The following is an 18679-nucleotide window of genomic DNA, read 5'->3' as shown; positions in this document are numbered from 1 at the left end:
CCTATCCCATGTGATTCCCCAGAGACACCCTATAACTCCGTGTAAATTCTGAAATCACGAGAAAGAATTCACCCATGTGCGACGTTTCGTCAAGTGTCGCTGAAAACCCTCACCCAGCAACCAACAAAGGCATGACCTCCATCCTTTAACCACCCACATAGCTCGCTCTTCATGACCTTTACCCAGATTCAGCATCGTCCGTTGGAAATGCCATCTACTTCGAGCCCTCCGCATCTTCAGAGACATGATGCTCAGGAGACTGCTCACAGCCACTCTCCTGGCTTTGAGAAGATGGGGCTGTGGATTCTGTAGCGGCGGTGCTGTCAAAGATGGCCGAGACTGGGGTTGACGGGGCATCTTCAACTTCCACGTCTCCAGCAGGAGACTGGGCTTCTTGTATAGTGTCCTCATTAGGATCCATGTCGGCATCCTGCTCAGCTCCATCATCCTCGTCGCTGGCAGCGTCTTCCTCTGCCGCCTCTTCGCTAGTGAGAAAAGACGCATTTCCTTCGCCCTCTTCATACTCCAAAACGACTTCTGGGTCATCGACTTCTTCAGGAGTCTCGATTTGAGCCTCCTCAACAGGAGGCCATGGAAGACCTCGCAACTCAGCGTTGATCTGCTGACAATACTCGGAATCGAAGCGGAGACGTCTCCCCAGAGGTTTACCATCAGTCTGAATTAGTTAGCCAACTAGCAATACACATTGGCTCGTTTCAAGATATGGTACTTACTGGGGGCTCATACTGAAAGTACGAGCTGGGCATCGTCATGGCAAGTGTCACTCGATCTTCCCAGGGGATACCAGTCTTGACCCGAAAGAACTCCATAAAAAGATCCATCTGCGGGCGCCACTTGTCTGGGCATACACTTGGCCGATGGTAGGTAGGCTGAGAGTTCCCTTTGCGCTTGGTGAACTTGGCAGTGAACCAGTACAGGTGAGGCTTTGCATTGGACTCCCAGAGCTAGTGCAGGAGTTAGTATAGAAAGACTGTAAGCTGAGGACATTACCCACGCAGAGTGTATACTTCTGTCCGAATTCACCGGCAGCTTCGTCGTAGCGTGTAATGTCAAGCTGGTAGACAAAGTTGCTTCGATCTCTGTAGATGTGGTAAAAGTCTACCATGTATTAGCTTGAGATGACAGAGTACCAAACTGGAATCATACTTGTGTTGATAAACTTTTCACCATCTCTCTTGCCCTTTTCAATACGTGCTCTCTCACGTCTCTTTGCGTTCTGCTTTGCAAGGATGTTCCGCATGGAAAACTCCTTCTCAGGGAGACGCTTGTTCTTGACCGCCGAGAACTCGAACCAGTCGCAGTGAACAATGTGAAAGCGTTTCCCACGCTTCAACGCATCTTTGACTATATACTGGTGAGCAGAGCCATAGCCAGGCGTGGAAGTCAGCAGGAAAACATGTGAAGATACATACCCCTGGGAACCCTCTTGTCAAACTGTTCCCTGGTGCAGAGCAGGTGAGTGACATCTTCGTCAAAGTGATCAACAAAGTCACCCTTGCGGATCGAGGCCCATCGCTTCAAGTTTTCAACCGTCAACTGTCCTGGGAGAGGACCTGCTGCGGCGAAGATACGGCCCTTGAAGATTTGAGGAGGCATCGTGTGGGTGATGATTTTCTGTTCAGAGCGATAGAGTTGACATGCGATGAGGAATTGGGAGAAGAAGTGATTCAAGAATGAAGATATGTAGCAATGAAGAAAGGAAAGGGAGAGGATGAATAGGTAAGAGAAGAGTAGATGAAAGAAGGAAAAGAAGAAAAGAAGGAAGCCTTTGGGGCTGTCAAGGAGTGTTTGGGAGGGTAGACTTGGAGGTGGTTCAGAGGTGTTGTGGAGATAGGTTGGTGTTGCAACCCATGAGTAAAGGAGCAGCAGCGCAACTCATGTAAAAACGATTTACCACGACAAGGAAAGGAGTGTCCAAACCGTAAACATGAGAGGGGAACAGCCCACCCTTCGACCGGGTTTTGGAGCCTTGGGCACAGAAGCTTGATGATTCTCCTTTCTTCTTATTTGAAGCACCCGTAGACGTGCTTTGCTTTTATTTAACCATCTATCGAATTTCTTTTGCCGCCTTGATAAAGGCCACGATCTTATCCAAACTCTGCTTTCCACCCTCTTCCACGCCACTGCTCACATCGACACCAATCACTCGCTCGGCTAGAGGTCCCAAAGCCTTGACAGCCTCTGCCACGTTGTCAGGGTTCAAGCCACCAGCCAGGAAGACCCGGAGCTCGGGGTCCTCCTCAAGGACTGCCTTGACATTCGAGACATCGAGAAGCTTGCCCGAGCCAGAGCCTGAGTCAAGCAGGGGGATGGTGTGATATCCACGACGGCCGACACCAACTTGGCCGGGCTTGAAGCATCGGATGACAGGCACAGGGATGAGGCTTGCCCACTCCAGGGGCTCCTCACCGTGGAGTTGCACCAGGTCGAGGTTATACTGCTTCTGCTTCTCCAAGACCTCGCTCAGGGGCTGGTTCTGGAAAATACCAACGAGCTGAGTCCGAGGGCTCCTGAGTCTAGCAGAGGCGGAAGCAAAGAAGTCTCGGGCCTTGTTGTCAACTTCTGCCACCTGAGTTTCGTACTTTTGCGTGCTAGAGTACGAGTGCACGGCTTCTGAGATCGCAAGAGCAGTCTCGTGGGAAATGCATCTCTTGGCACCTGGGACAAGGCAGATGCCTACAAAGTTGGCACCGGATTCGGCGGCCTTGAGTGCGGCCTCGGCACTTCGAGTACCGCAAATTTTGACATAGAGGGAAGAGGGGACGTCTGTGGTAGCCGGCGGCTCAGATCCTGAGCATAGTTGGCTGATGAAGACACTGGCATCAGGGGCCCTCATGATAGCCTCACCAACCAAGACGGCGTTGACACCATCCTTCTTGTTCATCAAGACATCATCATGGGTGTTGATGCCGCTCAGGGCACAGATGATGGTGGTTTCGGGAACCATGCTTCGCAACCGGCCAGTGGTGTTGAGGTCAACCTCGAAGCTTTCCAAGTTGCGGTTGTTGACACCAATGACCTTGGCACCAAGCTTGACTGCTGTTGTCATCTCCTCTGCATTTTGAACCTCAACAAGAGGCTCCATGCCGAGGGAGAGCGAGTACTTGTACAAGCGCTCCAACAACTCGGTCTCGAGCATCTTCACGATAAGAAGGACAGTATCGGCACCGGCCAATCGCGCCTCAAGGATTTGATACTCATCAAAGATGAACTCCTTTCGCAGAATCGCGGGTCGGTTAGGCATGCCATCCAAGACCTGTCGAACAGCTCTCAGATCTTCGATGCTGCCCTTGAACCACTCGGGCTCAGTGAGCACTGAAATGACACTCGCTCCGGCCAAGGCATACTTGCGAGCCTGCGCAGGTGCACAGATGTCAAGGGCAAAGATACCCTTGGACGGAGACCCACGCTTGATTTCAGCCATGAGGGAAACGTCGAAAGGGGACTGTCGTAGCCGGCTAACAAAGGGGATCTGTGGAGGGGCGGCGTTGAGATCGTAGGCAACTTGAAGATCCTGCATTCTCTGAGAAGGAATCTGCTTTTGGGCATCAACAGCAGCCTTTCGGTTTGCATAGATTCGCTGCAGGATGTTGTTCTTCTTGGGCTTGGGGGCCTCCGAGTCCTTCTCCTTGGCGGCGGCTGACTTCTGGAACTCGGCGTTCTCCTCCCAGGTGCCTCCTTGCATGCGAAGGAAGTTGGTAATCATGGCCCGTCCACCTTCAGTCAAGATACTCTCAGGATGGAACTGAACACCCTCAATGGTGTACTTCTTGTGGCGGACGCCTTGAATGACACCAGGGGAGCCATCAGGCTTGGCAACCCAAGAAGTGACCTCAAGTTCATCGGGCAAGGTAACATGAGTACCCGCAAGAGAATGGTAACGAGTGACTGGTACACCTTGATCGAGGCCAGCAAAGACACCTTTGGCATCATGAGTCAAAGGCGAAGTCTTGCCATGAAGCCACTCCCCAGCTGAGCTGACTTCTCCACCATAGACATTGAAGATGCATTGCCTGGAAAAGAATTAGGGAAATGATCTCTGAAACTAATGAGACAACTTACAAGCCCATGCAGACACCGAAGATGGGGAGCTTGCCCGCAAAGTGGCGGATGACATCGCGGCTCACTCCAGAGTCGGACTCGGGATGCCCAGGTCCAGGGCTGATGATGATCTGTGTAGGCTTCTTGGCAACCAATTCCTCTACCGTAACCTTGTCATTTCGATAGACAGTAACAGTGGCGCCGGCGAGAACGAGGTATTGGTAAATGTTCCAGGTGAAAGAATCGTAGTTGTCAATGAGGATGAGGTTGGAAGCTGTTGGGATGGGAGGCGAAGGGTCCGCTTGGTGCGGTGAGTGATCAATGATATCTGCAGAGCCCATTTTGAACACACGAGAAAGAAGAGTTCCTTGAGAGCCGTATCCTCGATTTGAAGCCTTTGGCGAGGTTGAGCGGCGATGTTTGGTGAAGGTGACTCAGTGCAGCTGCAACGGGTGAGTGAGTACTTATGAATCAAAGAAGTTGTGAAGGTGCCTTCCATTGTGAAAACCGACCGTCCAAAAACTTTGGGTTGGCACTGTGCCACAGTGCTGAGGAACAATCGTAAGGACAGTGCGCATTTCTGCCTTCTAGACCGATTGAGCTCCGATAGCCAGGCGCCACTAGAAAATCGGCTGAACTCCGGCGTCTCAGCTCTGGAGCTCTCCCAAAAAGTTGACCTTGTCTCGCCCAGCCCCAAGTGCAAGCTTCATCGCGATCAGGCGCGTCAACAACCACCAAACTTCGCATCTCACCCCATTTTCTAGGTGATGCAGCATCGCATGCCACTGTCGCCTTTTTGACGCTCTCTGCAATGGCGTCGGTGGCCGATCGCATCTATTTTCCCTCCCTGGAGCAATGCCTGACCGGGGAGCGGGTGCTTCTGTAAGTTCCATCTTTCTTTCTTTGCAGCCGTCTATTTGCTGCCTATGAGAATGTCAATAAACATGCCGCTGACCTCCCACGCAGCTCTTGGAAGCTCATCGCCACTGCGCTTTCCGATAGCTCTGGCCAGCGAACGGCCAGCTCGGCAGTTATTCAGTTTTTGAGCGACGATTATGTCCACCGCCTCCTGGACGACCCAGCCAGCACCTTTGCACCGCCGAACGATGCCACCAACAAAGATTTTGACACCAAGACTGCCCCGATCCATGTGCCCGCGAGCCCGGACGGCCGATTCGACATCGATTCGATCAAGAAGGATGCAACATGGCTCAGCAAGAATGCCAAGATCAACCTGGTCGCGGCCCTGCGCATAGTTGTTGTCGAGTACCAGTCCCGTCCTGCTAGCCACCTCATGGGGCCGCTTTCATCTCAGGATGCTACAAATCTGCAAGAGGCTGCTGGACTTTATAATGGCCAAGGATCAGCGTTTTTGTTGGATTTGGGATCAGCGTCTGCCCTGGACGCCGATGAGATCTGGACTGAGTTTGAGAAACCCGAGACGAGGCAGCGACGGCTGTTTAACATCTATCTCTCCGAGCGCCGGTATTTCATGATGTCTGCGGACTACGCCAACTCGATCAAGTTGTACGAACGGTTGCCGACATTTGCCAATGTTAACCTTGACTTGGCCAAAACCTTTCGACTCAAGTTGCCTGCGCGAGACGATGCGGAACCACTACTGCCGACCTATCTTCAAGTCTTGACGGATGCGATGAAGCTCATTGAGTCTGGACTGAGTTCTGTGACGGACGAGAAATGGGTGACCGAAGATGTGGAATTGGACTGGCTGAGGACGCTTCTCACTGAGGCTGTCCACGCTCTGTCCGTGGTCTTTCAAATCGTCGACAGCTTTGACGGCGACTTTGCGCCATCTAGCGCGGTTAACCAATGGTTCACTTTGATGGAGGTCTATCGGTTTTTTGACGCCGTCCAACCGGTTTGTGTGAGCCAACCCTCCTTGAGAAACAGTTCTAACTCTGGCACAGATACACGAGAGCATCGCCCCCTTGGTGTTGCCCCTCAAGACACTATCAGTTGCTGTGTCCCTAATCTTGCTCAAGCCCGCCAGATCTTTGACTTACCTTTCCGAGAGAGAGGAGGATGCTACTCAAGCCGATACCACCTATGACACATATCTGCTCTCCTCCGATGTTCTTGAGCAAGTTCATAAGAGCGTCATGAATGCAGCTGAAGCCGATTGTGAGAGCGCCTCACCTGTTATTTTCGCTTGGACCCTCCTTTTGCACCGCATGAATGTCTCCTACCAGAGTAGGACAGAGAAGCGGGACAATCTCCTACAACAAAATGCCCGAGAAACCTTTGAAGCTGGTGGTGTCATTCGCCCAATTGCAAGGCGCAATTCGGCGGGCAGCATCTTCTCGATCGAGTCGTCCAAGTTTGACAGCTTTCTTGAGAATTCAACCTCCTCCAAGGATCTGGTTGTAGTTGAGCAGCTTGCATCGGCTGTTACAGCTCGAGGCCGCGTCTTTGATGTCATCTCAACCATGACTTCAGGCTTGGGCCCTTCGGACGAAGGCAGCATGACACCTTTGCTCAGCTCTCGCATTCGGAATGTCTTTTTGGAGCTTCTGAAAGTATCATACCCCGTCATTGGTTACCAGTCTGAGCCTGTGAGCTCATTGCTCTCCGTGCTTGGCGCCGGCCGCAGTTATTGGGATCTTTCAAACCGCGAGAACCTATCGGAAAAGCAGGATATACTTGCATCGATGCTCAACGACGACCTTGCGCTCGAGTTCTTCTTCCAGCAAGCACTTGACAGATACCCCTACGAATTCCTCCCCTTCATTACCCTCTGCCGAACATTGGCCAGCGCCACCAGTCTTCAAGACAGTGAGCGATCTCAGCTGATTCTCAACCTTCTCCGTGTCACCCCGACGCTCACATTCGTACTCCCCGAAACCTTCCAGGAATATGAGCTGGTGCAAGAAGACGAGAATACCAATGCTTTCTGCCTGCTCCAGGACATTCCCCTCATCTCTCTATCGCCATCTTGGCGCGGAAGGCGGATCGAGGATGACGCATACCGGATACCCGCAGGAACCTACGGACGATTTGTTACTGACACTGGTCGAGTTGTCTCGATGGAGTACCCTCACTCGACTATTTCACTCTTGGGCCGACGGCTTGAGATTAGCCTCATGAAAGAGGGCTATCAATCTGAACTTGGCATGCTCCAGCCGGATGAAACCGCCGAGGTCATTGCTCTGTTCGCAACTCTCATCCGAATGGATTACTTGAATGCCACGAGGGAAGGTTCTACTGAGGCTCTGGTGTCTTCTGAGAACGACATCCTGCTCGAAGCAAAGAAGCACATTGATGTAGGAAGTGGCAGAGACCTCCTGACGATAGTTTGCGAAACGATGGATTACTACATGCAGGTCGACTTGGCGGAGAGTGAGGATGTAGTTGTGGCCATCCTCAACTCCTGTATCCAATTCCTGGACGCCATTCTGCCTGTCTATCCCAGTCGAGTATGGTCTTACCTTTCCCGGTGCGAGTTGCTGAGCTCCGAATCGAGGGCTGGCAAGCTCACCAAGATCATCGGAAGCCTGGATCTCGTTCAGGAGAGGTTTGACTTCCTGTCATCCTGCCTTCGACTGTTCTCTAATATGATCGATACTGCATTGACATCGGCTATTCAACGCCGAGCTGGCATCCAGACTATGGGCAGGAAGAAGACGGACCTCAACCCCTGGCTTGGCACTGCTGACAAGGTGCTATCCAAGGTTAGCTATTCGATCGCCCAGGCAGGAGTTGACATCTTTGAGAACACATCTACTTGGAGATTTGCCTCTGACGCTTGCCGCTCCTCGATTCTCCGAGATGTTGTACCTGTGCTACACAAGGTGATCCTGCACAGCTATAGCCTCGGCGATTCTTCGAGCTCTGAGAACCTAACTTCTTGCCTCCGACCTGCTGCTACCTATGTTCTGGATTCCTTCATCTCCCCTTCCACAGGGTCGCTGAGGTTCCAGCCTCTGCTCTCTTCTCTTGTTGCAGCCTTCACGTCGACTGATAGCACGCTTTACCCCAGACGTACGGATATGATCCAGTCTCAACTCAGCTCCGTTTTGGAATTCTCGGCAACACTCTTGCGGGTTGCTAACCATCTCGAACAGTCATCGAGCATGATTGAGTCTTACCTCTTTAAGAGTTCTACCCTGCTTGCGCGCCTATGCGCAGCGTCTGATCATTTCCGACGACCGACTATGTGGCTGCTGGAGTCCCTGGTGGTGAACGCAGGCAAGGCATCAAACGAGCCCCCGTCGCTGCTCGGATATCTTGGTCCCCAAATCTCCAAGTCATTCTTGCAGCTTCTTGCGACTTTGGGCAAGCCATTTGAGTTGACCAAAGACGTGAAAGCTACTTGGAAATTCTTTTCGGCTATCTTGAGAAATCGACAACAGTGGATGTCTAACTGTCTTCTCACGGGTCAGACGCCGAGAGAGGCAATGAAAAAGGATAACAAGAAGACGGAGATCTCCTCCGACTCTGTGTTTGCGACAGCACTTGCACGGCTTGGAAAATTGAAGGAGCTCGACGTGAACGAATCCATCGTCGTCCTCGACTTTGTAGCTTCAGCTCAGAACTTCTGGCCCTGGACCGTCTTCACACTCCAAAAGGACACGGCCTATTTGGATGGCCTGCGCGCCTATGTTCGCGACCTGAAGCCATCCAGCGTCACCGTCAAGACGGACGCCGTCCTTGCTAGCTTCGAGGCAAGATTGGCCGCCTACGTTGCCGAGACTTTTGCCATGCAGCTTTACCATTCGCGCCACCTGGGCAATTCTAGCGCCCTGGCAAAGAGTCTGGTTAGTGATCTCGACTATTACCTACGCGACGGAGTTGAAGTTGCCGGCTACAACAAGTCTCTCCACAACAACTTTGCCAAGAACTTCTCCAACAAATACTCTGGCTGCCCAGTGGCCGACTTTAAGCGAGCCTCGCTGGAGCCGCGAGAGCTGGGCAAGAGCTACTATTACGACCTGGAGCGTGCCGATGAGATGCTCAGGTTTGATCCTGGCTGGAAGGGCCGCAAGGACGATGGCTTCAAGGCGGAGATGGAGCGTGCAAACACAAACCTGTCACTAGTCGACGCTCAACTGGTAAGCCTAAGTGATGCCCAATTCGTGACATAACTAACTCGACTGCTAGGCCCTTTTCCATGCCTGGGAATTCCTTCTCGTGGAGCTTAGCACATGCCTTCCTGACAACGACATGGTTGCGAAACAGATGCTGCAGGTTGCACAGCAGTGTCTGAATGCGAACCAAGGGATCCCTGGACCCGAAAGCATCTTTCTCAAGCTTGTCGAGTCTCGTGCCAACCTTGCGCTGGTTCTGATCCAGCGTCTTGTCAAGTCTTCCATACCAGTCAAGGACATTAACCAGCTTCTATCGACTCTAGTTGGCACAGTCAACGGAGTTGAAGAACCTTTTGGGCCGGACTCCATTTCATACTACCGGACCTTGCTGAAGGCGCTCTTTGTCACACTTCGTGCTTACCATACCACGGGAACCAAGGGGGGTGACACTCACGATGCGTTTGAGGGAACTACCGTGGCTGTAATGCAAACTGTCCTGAACATCCTCGACCGTGTTGTTGGAAGGGGCTTCCGCGCATTGGTCAGCCTGATCCACGACAACGAGGCGACGGTGGCACCCGAAGACCTTGCTCTGTTGACGGCTATCCTGCAAGCTTGCCTGAGTCTGCCGAATATGGACCAATCGCAAACACAGGTTCTCAACATCATGTCGGAGCACCGGGCTCTCCACGCGGCCACATCTTTGTATTCGTGGGCGGATAGATTGGCAGACCAAGGCGACCCCATCTATGGCGAGCTCAGCATGATCTTCCTCCTCGAGCTTTCAGCGCTGCCATTGATTGCTGAGCAGATGGCGTGTGACGGAATTCTGAGCAACATCCTATCAGCCAACTTGACCAAGTTCATGCTGAAATCCAACCTCTCCCCTTACTCGGATTCTCCTGTGGTACAACGTTGCTTCGGCATCTGGTCCAAGGGACTTTTGCCCTTGATGCTGAACTTGCTGACGGCCCTGGGCGCCACAGTCGCTCCCGAGATTGTATATGTGCTCAACCAGTTCCCTCATCTGCTGGAGTCAAGCGTGGACCGCTTTGAGGCGCCTGGTGCGAGCCGTACACAATCCAGAGCATCACCGCATTACCTGACGTTGGTGGCTATCTCGGAAGTGCACTCGTTGGCACTTCTTACTAAGGTGCTTGCTGCTCTCCGGGTCAACAATAACCGCGACATTCCCGATGTTGAGTGGGATTCAGCTACTCTGTTGGAAAACGTGGACTTTTGGCTCAGCACAAAGAAACTCTTGAAGGAGAGGCTCATGCCATTGGGCCAGCGAGAGATTGATTGGCGTGGCATGAAGTCGATTACGGGCACATACGACAGTCTCTTGGAAGAGAAGGCAGTGGCTCAGCTGGATGCTATCCGAGACGTGCTCAGCGATGAAGCAGAGGGTTGAATAAGGGAATGACTTGGACTCAGGGACAAGAGACTAGAGGAGGACAAGAACGATTGTTCATGGTGATGTAAAGTACTAGTATCATAGGTCGAGGGCGTTGGAAACGGGCCGAATGCGTTGTGGAAAGACATGCGAGAAATATTGTTTTCGTATCTACCTTACTCGATGAAAGACGAGAAAAGCGTTGCCACGGAGGATTGGCTGAGTTTTTAATGATGTCATATTTTTTTCAACCCAGACTGGCTCAGTGATCTTGATATCAGACGAATGGATGGCAGCATTATTCGTTAGCTGAGTAGAAACGGGGTCATTGATTCCCAACCCGAGCGAGGAGGAAAATCTCCTTTCTATAACCCAGGATAATATACAAGTACAGCTCGGTGTTGGTGCGACAAGAGCATGCCATGCGTTGGCTCACCACTCTCTAGATGGCAGCGTCCTCCCTTTGGCATCATGGAAAAATCGCCTGCCAGATGTTTGACGCCATATAGCCAGCCGCAGTCAGAGTTTTCCTGCATCTTTCCCCCAGTCGATCCATAGTCATACACACGTCAATTCTTTAAAAGTCCACCCTCATCCATGCTCGACCGTCGTCTTTTTGCCGTTTACTTGTTCATCTGAGCCGTGAGCTGGGCGTTGTGCTCCTGGAAGCGGTCGCTAATGCGCTGCTGGGAGGCCATCCACTTTTGGACGCAGCGGTTGATGCAGCCGCTCTCCCGGGACGAGATGGCCTTGGAGGTGAAGTCGTCGACGCAGGACATGAAGCAGTGCTCAACGAGACCACCGAAAGCCTAGGTTGGCGGACATGTCAGCTTATTCTGGATATAAAGTGCTGAAGAGATATAAAACATACCCCCATAAACTCCTTGACCTGGCGCTTCTGCATGCGCTGCTCAAGAGTGCGCTGCTCGGCGGCGGTTAACCTGTCGTGAGGGAAGCCCTGATCAGCATTGTTTTTCGACGGCCGAGACTGTGACTTTGAGGAATTGAGACGAACATATCCATTGTGGCGGTCGGAGGGGGGATGCGTGGCTATGGTGGGTTCTGGGAGGTCGTCGTCGTTGTCGTCGTCGATGGAGATGGAAATTTTGAAGTCCGCCGCCATCCACGGGCCAGAGATAAGCTCGGGACTCGGTTTGGGGCCTTATCGGCGGGATCGCATTATCGTTTTACCCCAGATTCAGCCAACCACACTCCGTCATACGTCAGGTACCTGGGTGGGTAGACAGGCACAGCTTCGTTCAAGACAATTGTGCTACGAATTTCTCGGGGATAATTTCTTGTGAATATTAAACTAACTCAGGCACTGCATCACTCCTGGGCTACATCATGCATGCGTTGAATTTTCTAGATGCAATGCTGTGCTCTGATGTGCATGTCTTGAAGTAAAGCTTCCTCCGTTACTGGCCGGAGCCTCGTAAAACGCTGTGTAACGGGGAAAAGGACCGCATCCATGGCAATACTGAAGAGTTGATTACATGAAAGGAATGATATGAAATGATCCCTAGTTATGAAATCAGAGATTGATGATTATTTCCTACTGTGGAATGCTTTGTTTCATCCTTTCCTGATTATTCTTGTTCACACCGAAGATCTGGGCTCTTGTTTCTTCTGGTGCGCCACACATCGAATACCGATACTTGAGTCATCAGAACCAGCGGCCCGGGACAGCATTGATAAGCATGACGGATTACTATTCTGGTGTTCTCGACTTGCAAAAAGGCAAAAAAGGTGAAACGCTGATCGGCAGGGTTCCCGGTCTGATGATGGCAGTTGCGGCTCGGTAGTGGACGAGAGCTCGTGTTTGATGGGCGAGCTAGCGGGCAACGTCGTCGAAGCTGGCATTGGTAGATGGAATGGATGGCATGTTTGGAGGAGGAGGGGGAGGGGGGACGACTGACGTGTGATGCTGCATCCCGCAAACAGTCCGTGAGGAGGCCAATGTCCAATTTTGGAAACTTGGAGGGGAGGTCCCTTGGATGTGGGATCCATGATGAATGATAGTCTGTTAGTCTGCACTCTGGAGAACCTGATAACCACGAGGAAGCATGGGTTATGTGAACTGGTGTAAGCTTACGGTTTATACCCATTTTCACATCTCTTATCCCCATATTCCATAACCTTTAACTCTCATTGCACAAAAGCAAGCCTCGAGGGGAAACCTTGGTCTGGCTGGGGGACCCTGGATCCTGGTCCACCCAGGATGAGGTGCTGATCGAGTCGAAATGAAATGGCGTCGATATGGGCTGCCACCAAGAGGAGGCCCTGCAGATGGGCTAAAATTAACAAAGCCTTCCAGGGCTTCTTCTTTCTGTTTTCCCTCACCGTAACATAAACCAGGTTTTTTTTACTCTTTCGGCCACGCAGCAGATGGATGTGTTCGTATAGCTACAGAGCTGGGTTGCAGTAGTGGTTTCAGCTCGAGCAACCAGGGGGCAATGTCCTGATGAGGAGATGCTTTGTCAATCTCTTGTAAAATCTTGAAATCTCGCAAGCGATTCCCGTATCCAACAAGGCAGCTCTCATCTCTCATCTCAGTGTACGATGTGCTTGTAGGTACCTCGCCCGCTGTGGGGGTCCCATCAATCATGACTCTGCCCTACGGCGGGAGTTCCAAGGTTGGATCCTGGCAATCTCCATGGTCCACGGCCACTCGCATTCTGGTCCTGGGCGCTACTGTAGGTAGGAGCGGGATCCACTAATTGGGACCTTTGGGTTGTTGCATTGGATTTGGGTAGGGTGAACGTTTGCGGCCTCCCACGATGTGCATTGGGTCCATTGTCAATATCAACATTGGTCTCATAGGATACTCCCGTATATACACGGAGGCCATCGCCAACTCTGCCTGTCCGGTTCAGCACGGCGGCCCTTCCACATAATGTGCATCCTCTACTCGTAATGTGACAAGAGTCTCGGGTTCATCAATTCCGCCCAGGCACGCCTGAGGCTGGATTCCTTGGCCGTGGGGTTCGAAAGCTCGCGGCGCCCAGTAACTGTAAATGCACCTCAGCAGCGGAAACCCCGCCGCCCACTTCCCTTGACTGCCTGCCATGCACACAGTCAGAAAGCCTCATCTGGGCAGCAGCCCAGGGCACATCCAGCTAAACTAAACCTCCACTGGAAGGAGAGGTCAGCTTTGCCGGGGAGGGGGATGGAGGCTTCAAATGCCTGAGCTGCTGCATCCACTTTTGATTCTCACCTTTTTTTCTTTTTTCTTCTCCCCCTCTTCTTGTTCAGCTGCTGCTGTTTGTCCCTTCGTTCCATCACATCGCTCATTCGCTTTCTCGACAAGTGGTACCCTCTGCTTCAGCGTAAACCGGGCCTGTCAACAGGTACCTCGTGTCTGACCCCGCCCACACTTACATTTGCTTGCTTGCTGCTTGCTGGCCTGACATCCACCATCGCCCGACACCTGAGGCCCTGCTCGCTGACGGACGGTACCTACATCATTCATTGCCCTCCATCCCGTCGGGTCCAATCCATCTCTTCCCTCGTTGCCCAGCTCAGCTCAGCCCAGCCTCTTTGGCCTTGCAACCAACCTTTTCTACCTACGGAAACAAACTTGGCTGTGAAGAAGAGTTACTCTCGCTGTCAATAATTCCCGTCTCCATCCCTTGACTGCCCCCTCGGGTTCCTCCACTGCTTATTAGAGTCGCTCGCTCTGCTAAAGCCTTATCCCACCCCCCGGACTCTCTACCACCTAAAGGTCCAGGTACCTACGGACAGCTCAGGTACTCCTACGGCTGGACTACTGCTGCTGGAGCTCCCTGCCCCGAGTCCCCCGCCTCACAATTCTTTAATCTTACTCCCTCTCTCGCTCTCCATGCCGCGAGCTGCTCCTCTATCGCGCGACAACCATCGACTTGAACGATAATCAGCGCTCTCGTCAGCTTCAGCTTCTTTAGCCTCTATACACGCCCGTGTCGCCCCCTCCACCGCCCATCGTCCCGCTCTGCGCGCGTTTGTCCCGGCTCCTCTCTTTCCGCAGCCCGTGCCTCACCCACCCCAAGCCAAAGGTGGTAACCCAGCCCAGCCTTGACGCCCTAACGCCTTGCCTACCGCTCTGACGCCCTTGACGCTGCCAATCATCGACCGATCTCTCGACTGGCGCCCACAGAGTCGTCCTCGACTCCCTCGTTTGAGCTCCAGCTCTGCTCTGCTCTGGGCTTCTGGCTTCCAGCTTCCTGACTTGCAGTCTCGCATCATTCCGTGCAATCGACATCGACCTCGACGTCCTCCCTGACGGCCCGACTCGACTCGGCCCCCCTCCAACGCCGTCGACGGGTCACCGCCAAGCGCTTATCCTCGTCGCCGTGCCCTCGACTGAGATCGAGGGGCCATCGTGACTCAGGCAACTGGGCCGGCCCAGCTGTAGCGTCGTCACTCTTCTCCTCCTCTTCGCCGTCCTTCTCGTCCTCCTTAGCACGCGCAGCCGTTCGTCATGACGTCCGCCGCACCCAACCCGAACCAGGCCAACCAGCCGCAGCTTCAGATCAGCAATGCCACATCGCCTCCGAACAGACGCGATCTCAAGTCATGGTGGAAGGGATTCAAGCTGCCTTCAAAGCACCAGGATCCCCAGGGTATGCTTCCTCCTATCCCATCGCCTTTTGCGCAACCTCGTCCAGCTCCCAGTCGTGACGTCCCAATTCGATCTACCGTCTTGCTCTCACTCCCCGCGACGTTGCGCCAAGTCTAGCTATACCAGACATCTTTGGTGATGCTCTTCATGATTGATCCAGTCGCTTGCATCAAGCGATGTGATCTTCTGAATTCAGGAACCGCCGAACGCGCACACGCCCCTCACCTCATTCGCTTGGTGTCTAACAAGAGCTTTCAGAAACCCGATCACAAGGCATCTTTGGTGTGCCTCTACGGCAGAGCATAACATATGCCAACGTCGCTATCTCCCTCATCGACGAAAATGGGAAGAGTTACATTTACGGCTATGTTCCCATAGTCGTCGCAAAGTGCGGCGTCTTTCTCAAAGAAAAGGGTAGGTGGATATGGTGGGCTTACCTCAAAGGGTCTTGCTGACACTGTCGCTAGCCACTGGTATTGAGGGTATCTTTCGTCTGAGCGGCTCGGAAAAGAGAATAAAGGAGCTCAAAACAATCTTCGATTCCCCCGATAGATACGGCAAGGGTCTCGTCTGGGATGGTTACACAGTTCACGATGCCGCAAACGTTCTACGGCGATATCTCAACGACCTCCCCGAACCTGTTGTTCCTCTCGATCTCTACGAAAAGTTCCGCGACCCCCTCCGAGGCGCAACGAAACAGGCTGTTGGCGACCTGGAAGGTCCTCAGTTCGTCGACAACTTCAATGAAAAGGCTGCTATCGAGAGGTACCAGCGGCTCATCACCGAGCTGCCGCCCTTGAACAGACAGCTGCTCCTCTACATCCTTGATCTTCTTGCTGTTTTCGCTGCTAAGGCGGATGAGAATCGCATGAACTCGCAGAATCTCGCAGCCATCTTTCAGCCTGGTATGCTGTCTCACCCAAATCATGCCATGGCCCCCGAGGAGTATCGACTGAACCAGTGTGTCATCATTTTCTTGATTGAGAATCAAGATCACTTCCTCATTGGCATGCAGGGTACTGCTGCTGATGAGAAGACCAAGAAAGAGGTGGAATCTGGCACTCCTAGTGCGCCCCTCACCCCCAACCCGAACCGAAGCTCCAGCTTGGACCGATCTGCATCTAATGCAAGTGCCGGTGCAACCAGCGTGCGACGAGATGGAAAACTCCGAAGGAATCGATCCGTATCGTCAAGGAACTCAAGGAACGACGGAACTTCGACTCCCAACAGTCCGGCCCTGACAGCGACCCCGACGACAGGTGGTCTGGCCAGAAGTAACACGGTTCCATCCAAGAAGTCGCCAGCACTGGCTGGCGGGCGTTTCCATAGACAAGATGGCTCTAGTCCTCGCTCTCCGGCTCACCTGGAACCTTTGACGCAGTTGAATGCTGGTGAGAGTGTTGACCAATCTCCCCAGTCAACGCGTTCAACCGATATCAGTGGTAGTGGACATCTCACGCCTACCCGAGCTCCGGTGACAGGCCGCAGCCAAGAGAGGTTACTCGAGGTGCCCCAAGAGGCTCCTACACCCACTAAAGAGCGAAATCTGCCTAGCATCTTCCGAGGATTGCCGTCAGATAGCAGTGGCAGGCAGCCTAACAAGCTGAAGAAGAAGCGGATACCTGGCAGCCTGAACCCAAGCGCGCATAGCTCCAGCGCTTCGTTGTCGTATACCCACCAGACCGCAACCTCCCCTAACTTCGAGCTACCCAATCCCATGGAACATCCGCAACAACAACACGAACAGGAGCAACATGTGTTGTCACAACCACCGCAATCGCAGCCACCAGCGCCGATTCAAGAAGAACGGCACCGCGAACACCTTGAGCAGCAGCAAGATCGACTCCATGGCCAACAACATCCTCACGAGACTCAGCTCACTCCCCCTGCCTCTCTGGTGCAGCAGAAGAGTGATGTCTCGTCAGAACACACTCCAAGGGCATCTCAAGCATCTTCGAATCAAAGTCTTCATCCTGACAACACGCTGAAATCGAAGAAGTCGCCACCGACATCCCTGCACTCGTCTTTCAATGAGGGGTCGGATCTGGACCAGGTTCTCGATGAGCAGTCCATCACCACCATTGAACAGGCTGAGAAGGAAAAGAAGAAGCGATGGCGATTGTCGAGAAGTAAGAATGCTGACAATGGCGCCTCAACGCCCTCTGGGCTGACCTCGCCACGCATGGTTCTCGGACTGAATGAGAACGCTGACGTGAGCAACCTGTCGATCTCAAGCTCGAGCCATCGACCCCGGAAAAGCGAGAGTTCCGACCGACCCGTCATGCTTGGTGATGCACACAGCAGTTTTGATTCAGGTCGGGACAACGATTCCAAGGGTCCTATAGGATGGATCAGGAACAAGTATCGTGAGGCAAAGGAGAGCGCCGATGCGAGGAGGAATAAGTCTCCTCCCGCTGATCGTACCAACTTGAGCGCGACAAGCTTCGCGCCCCGTGGGAAGAGTTTGGACATCAAGCGAGACGGGCCCAAGGAGGGCGAGAAGCAGGCTTCTAGCCCCCCGGCACAGCATGCTTCCCTTGCGGCCGCAACTGGAGCTCCAGCCGTTGCTTCAACTATTGCCGCAGCTGTTGGCCCGACGTTTGCTCCGGCTCCCAGTGCAGCCCCTGTTGCTCAACCAGCCACCATCACTCTGGTGAACCAAGTTCCTCAGCAGCAGCCCCGACCGTCGCAAATTCAGGCCCAACCTAAGCCTCCAGCCCCGCAGCAATACCAGGCCCAGCATCAGCCCAAGCCGCAGCCTCAACCCGAGTCTCAGGTTCAGCAACAACCCCAGCCTCACCAGCAGCAGCCCGTCCCACCACCTGAACCTCAGCACACGGTAACCCAGACCTCTGCTCCAGCTCCGACACCAGCTCCGGCCCCTGCCCCCGCCCCAACTTCGGCACCAGCTGCAGCTCCGGCTCCTCAGTCACCACAGCAGAAGGAACCCCAAGATGCGCCTCAGCCCCAGCCTCAGCCTGAACAGCAACAGGAAAAGAAGCCGGAAGAGAAGCCAGTTGAAGTGTCTGAGCAACCGCCTGCGCCACCCCCAGCACAGTCGGAGCAACCGCAGTCGCCGCAGTCACCGCAGGCACAGCCTCCACAACCACAGTCGGAGCCAACAAAACAGGAGCAAGAGTAGGGAGGCGACATTTCAATCTAGGCTGGGAAAGGAGTCGAGGCGAGGCGGGGAGCTCTGGGAGTGATACCACTTTATGAATTTGTCACGGGGGAGGAAGGAGTAGGAACTGGACGGGACGATGATGACGGAGGACAACATGCGGGCGGCGGGTTCATCGACAGGACCCGTGTCTGCCCTTTCTGCCACCCTTATAGTCGATTACATGTGTGTAATGTAGCCCGGTGTGAGGTGAGTCTTATTTTCATTTAAGCGGGTGGAGGAGTTACATTTTAAAGGAGTATGGGTCGTTATAAAAGAAAAATTCGGATTATCCAACAATGATGATATCGTTGATGTGTTGAGCTTGATGAAGTGTATGGCATAGCCAACGTTTGATCTTCTTGTGAATTACAACCAATATTAGTACAGGGGGAGCTATATGAGCATGCCTTGAT

The 18679-nt window shown here is 53.2% G+C and overlaps 5 protein-coding genes across 5 annotated transcripts; 2 read left to right on the top strand and 3 right to left on the bottom strand.

Moving 5' to 3' along the window:
• Nucleotides 1-214: 214 nt before the first annotated feature.
• Nucleotides 215-1617, bottom strand: MRS44_010227 (uncharacterized protein; the record flags this gene model as incomplete). Its single annotated transcript, XM_046284117.1, has 5 exons — nt 215-676; nt 735-965; nt 1016-1119; nt 1168-1365; nt 1434-1617. The coding sequence occupies 5 exons, from the start codon at nt 1615-1617 to the stop codon at nt 215-217; spliced, it is 1179 nt and encodes a 392-aa protein (XP_046131330.1).
• A 451-nt stretch (nt 1618-2068) lies between these two features.
• On the bottom strand, nt 2069-4403 carry MRS44_010226 (uncharacterized protein; the record flags this gene model as incomplete). The annotated part of the gene is made up of 2 exons (XM_046272127.2): nt 2069-4034; nt 4084-4403. 2 exons carry the CDS (start codon nt 4401-4403, stop codon nt 2069-2071), a joined length of 2286 nt encoding a protein of 761 aa, XP_046131331.1.
• A 470-nt stretch (nt 4404-4873) lies between these two features.
• Nucleotides 4874-10521, top strand: MRS44_010225 (uncharacterized protein; the record flags this gene model as incomplete). The annotated part of the gene is made up of 4 exons (XM_046273909.1): nt 4874-4944; nt 5029-5941; nt 5991-9131; nt 9181-10521. The coding sequence occupies 4 exons, from the start codon at nt 4874-4876 to the stop codon at nt 10519-10521; spliced, it is 5466 nt and encodes a 1821-aa protein (XP_046131332.1).
• Nucleotides 10522-11126: 605 nt separating this feature from the next.
• On the bottom strand, nt 11127-11626 carry MRS44_010224 (uncharacterized protein; the record flags this gene model as incomplete). Its single annotated transcript, XM_065620042.1, has 2 exons — nt 11127-11312; nt 11375-11626. The coding sequence occupies 2 exons, from the start codon at nt 11624-11626 to the stop codon at nt 11127-11129; spliced, it is 438 nt and encodes a 145-aa protein (XP_065476231.1).
• A 3336-nt stretch (nt 11627-14962) lies between these two features.
• Nucleotides 14963-18245, top strand: MRS44_010223 (uncharacterized protein; the record flags this gene model as incomplete). Its single annotated transcript, XM_046269922.2, has 3 exons — nt 14963-15104; nt 15362-15517; nt 15571-18245. 3 exons carry the CDS (start codon nt 14963-14965, stop codon nt 18243-18245), a joined length of 2973 nt encoding a protein of 990 aa, XP_046131334.1.
• Nucleotides 18246-18679: the final 434 nt, after the last annotated feature.

Source organism: Fusarium solani, assembly GCF_023522795.1.
Source record: "Fusarium solani strain SB1 chromosome Unknown bctg00000006, whole genome shotgun sequence".
Taxonomy (NCBI): domain Eukaryota; kingdom Fungi; phylum Ascomycota; class Sordariomycetes; order Hypocreales; family Nectriaceae; genus Fusarium; species Fusarium solani.
This window is presented reverse-complemented; position numbering and strand designations above follow the sequence as displayed.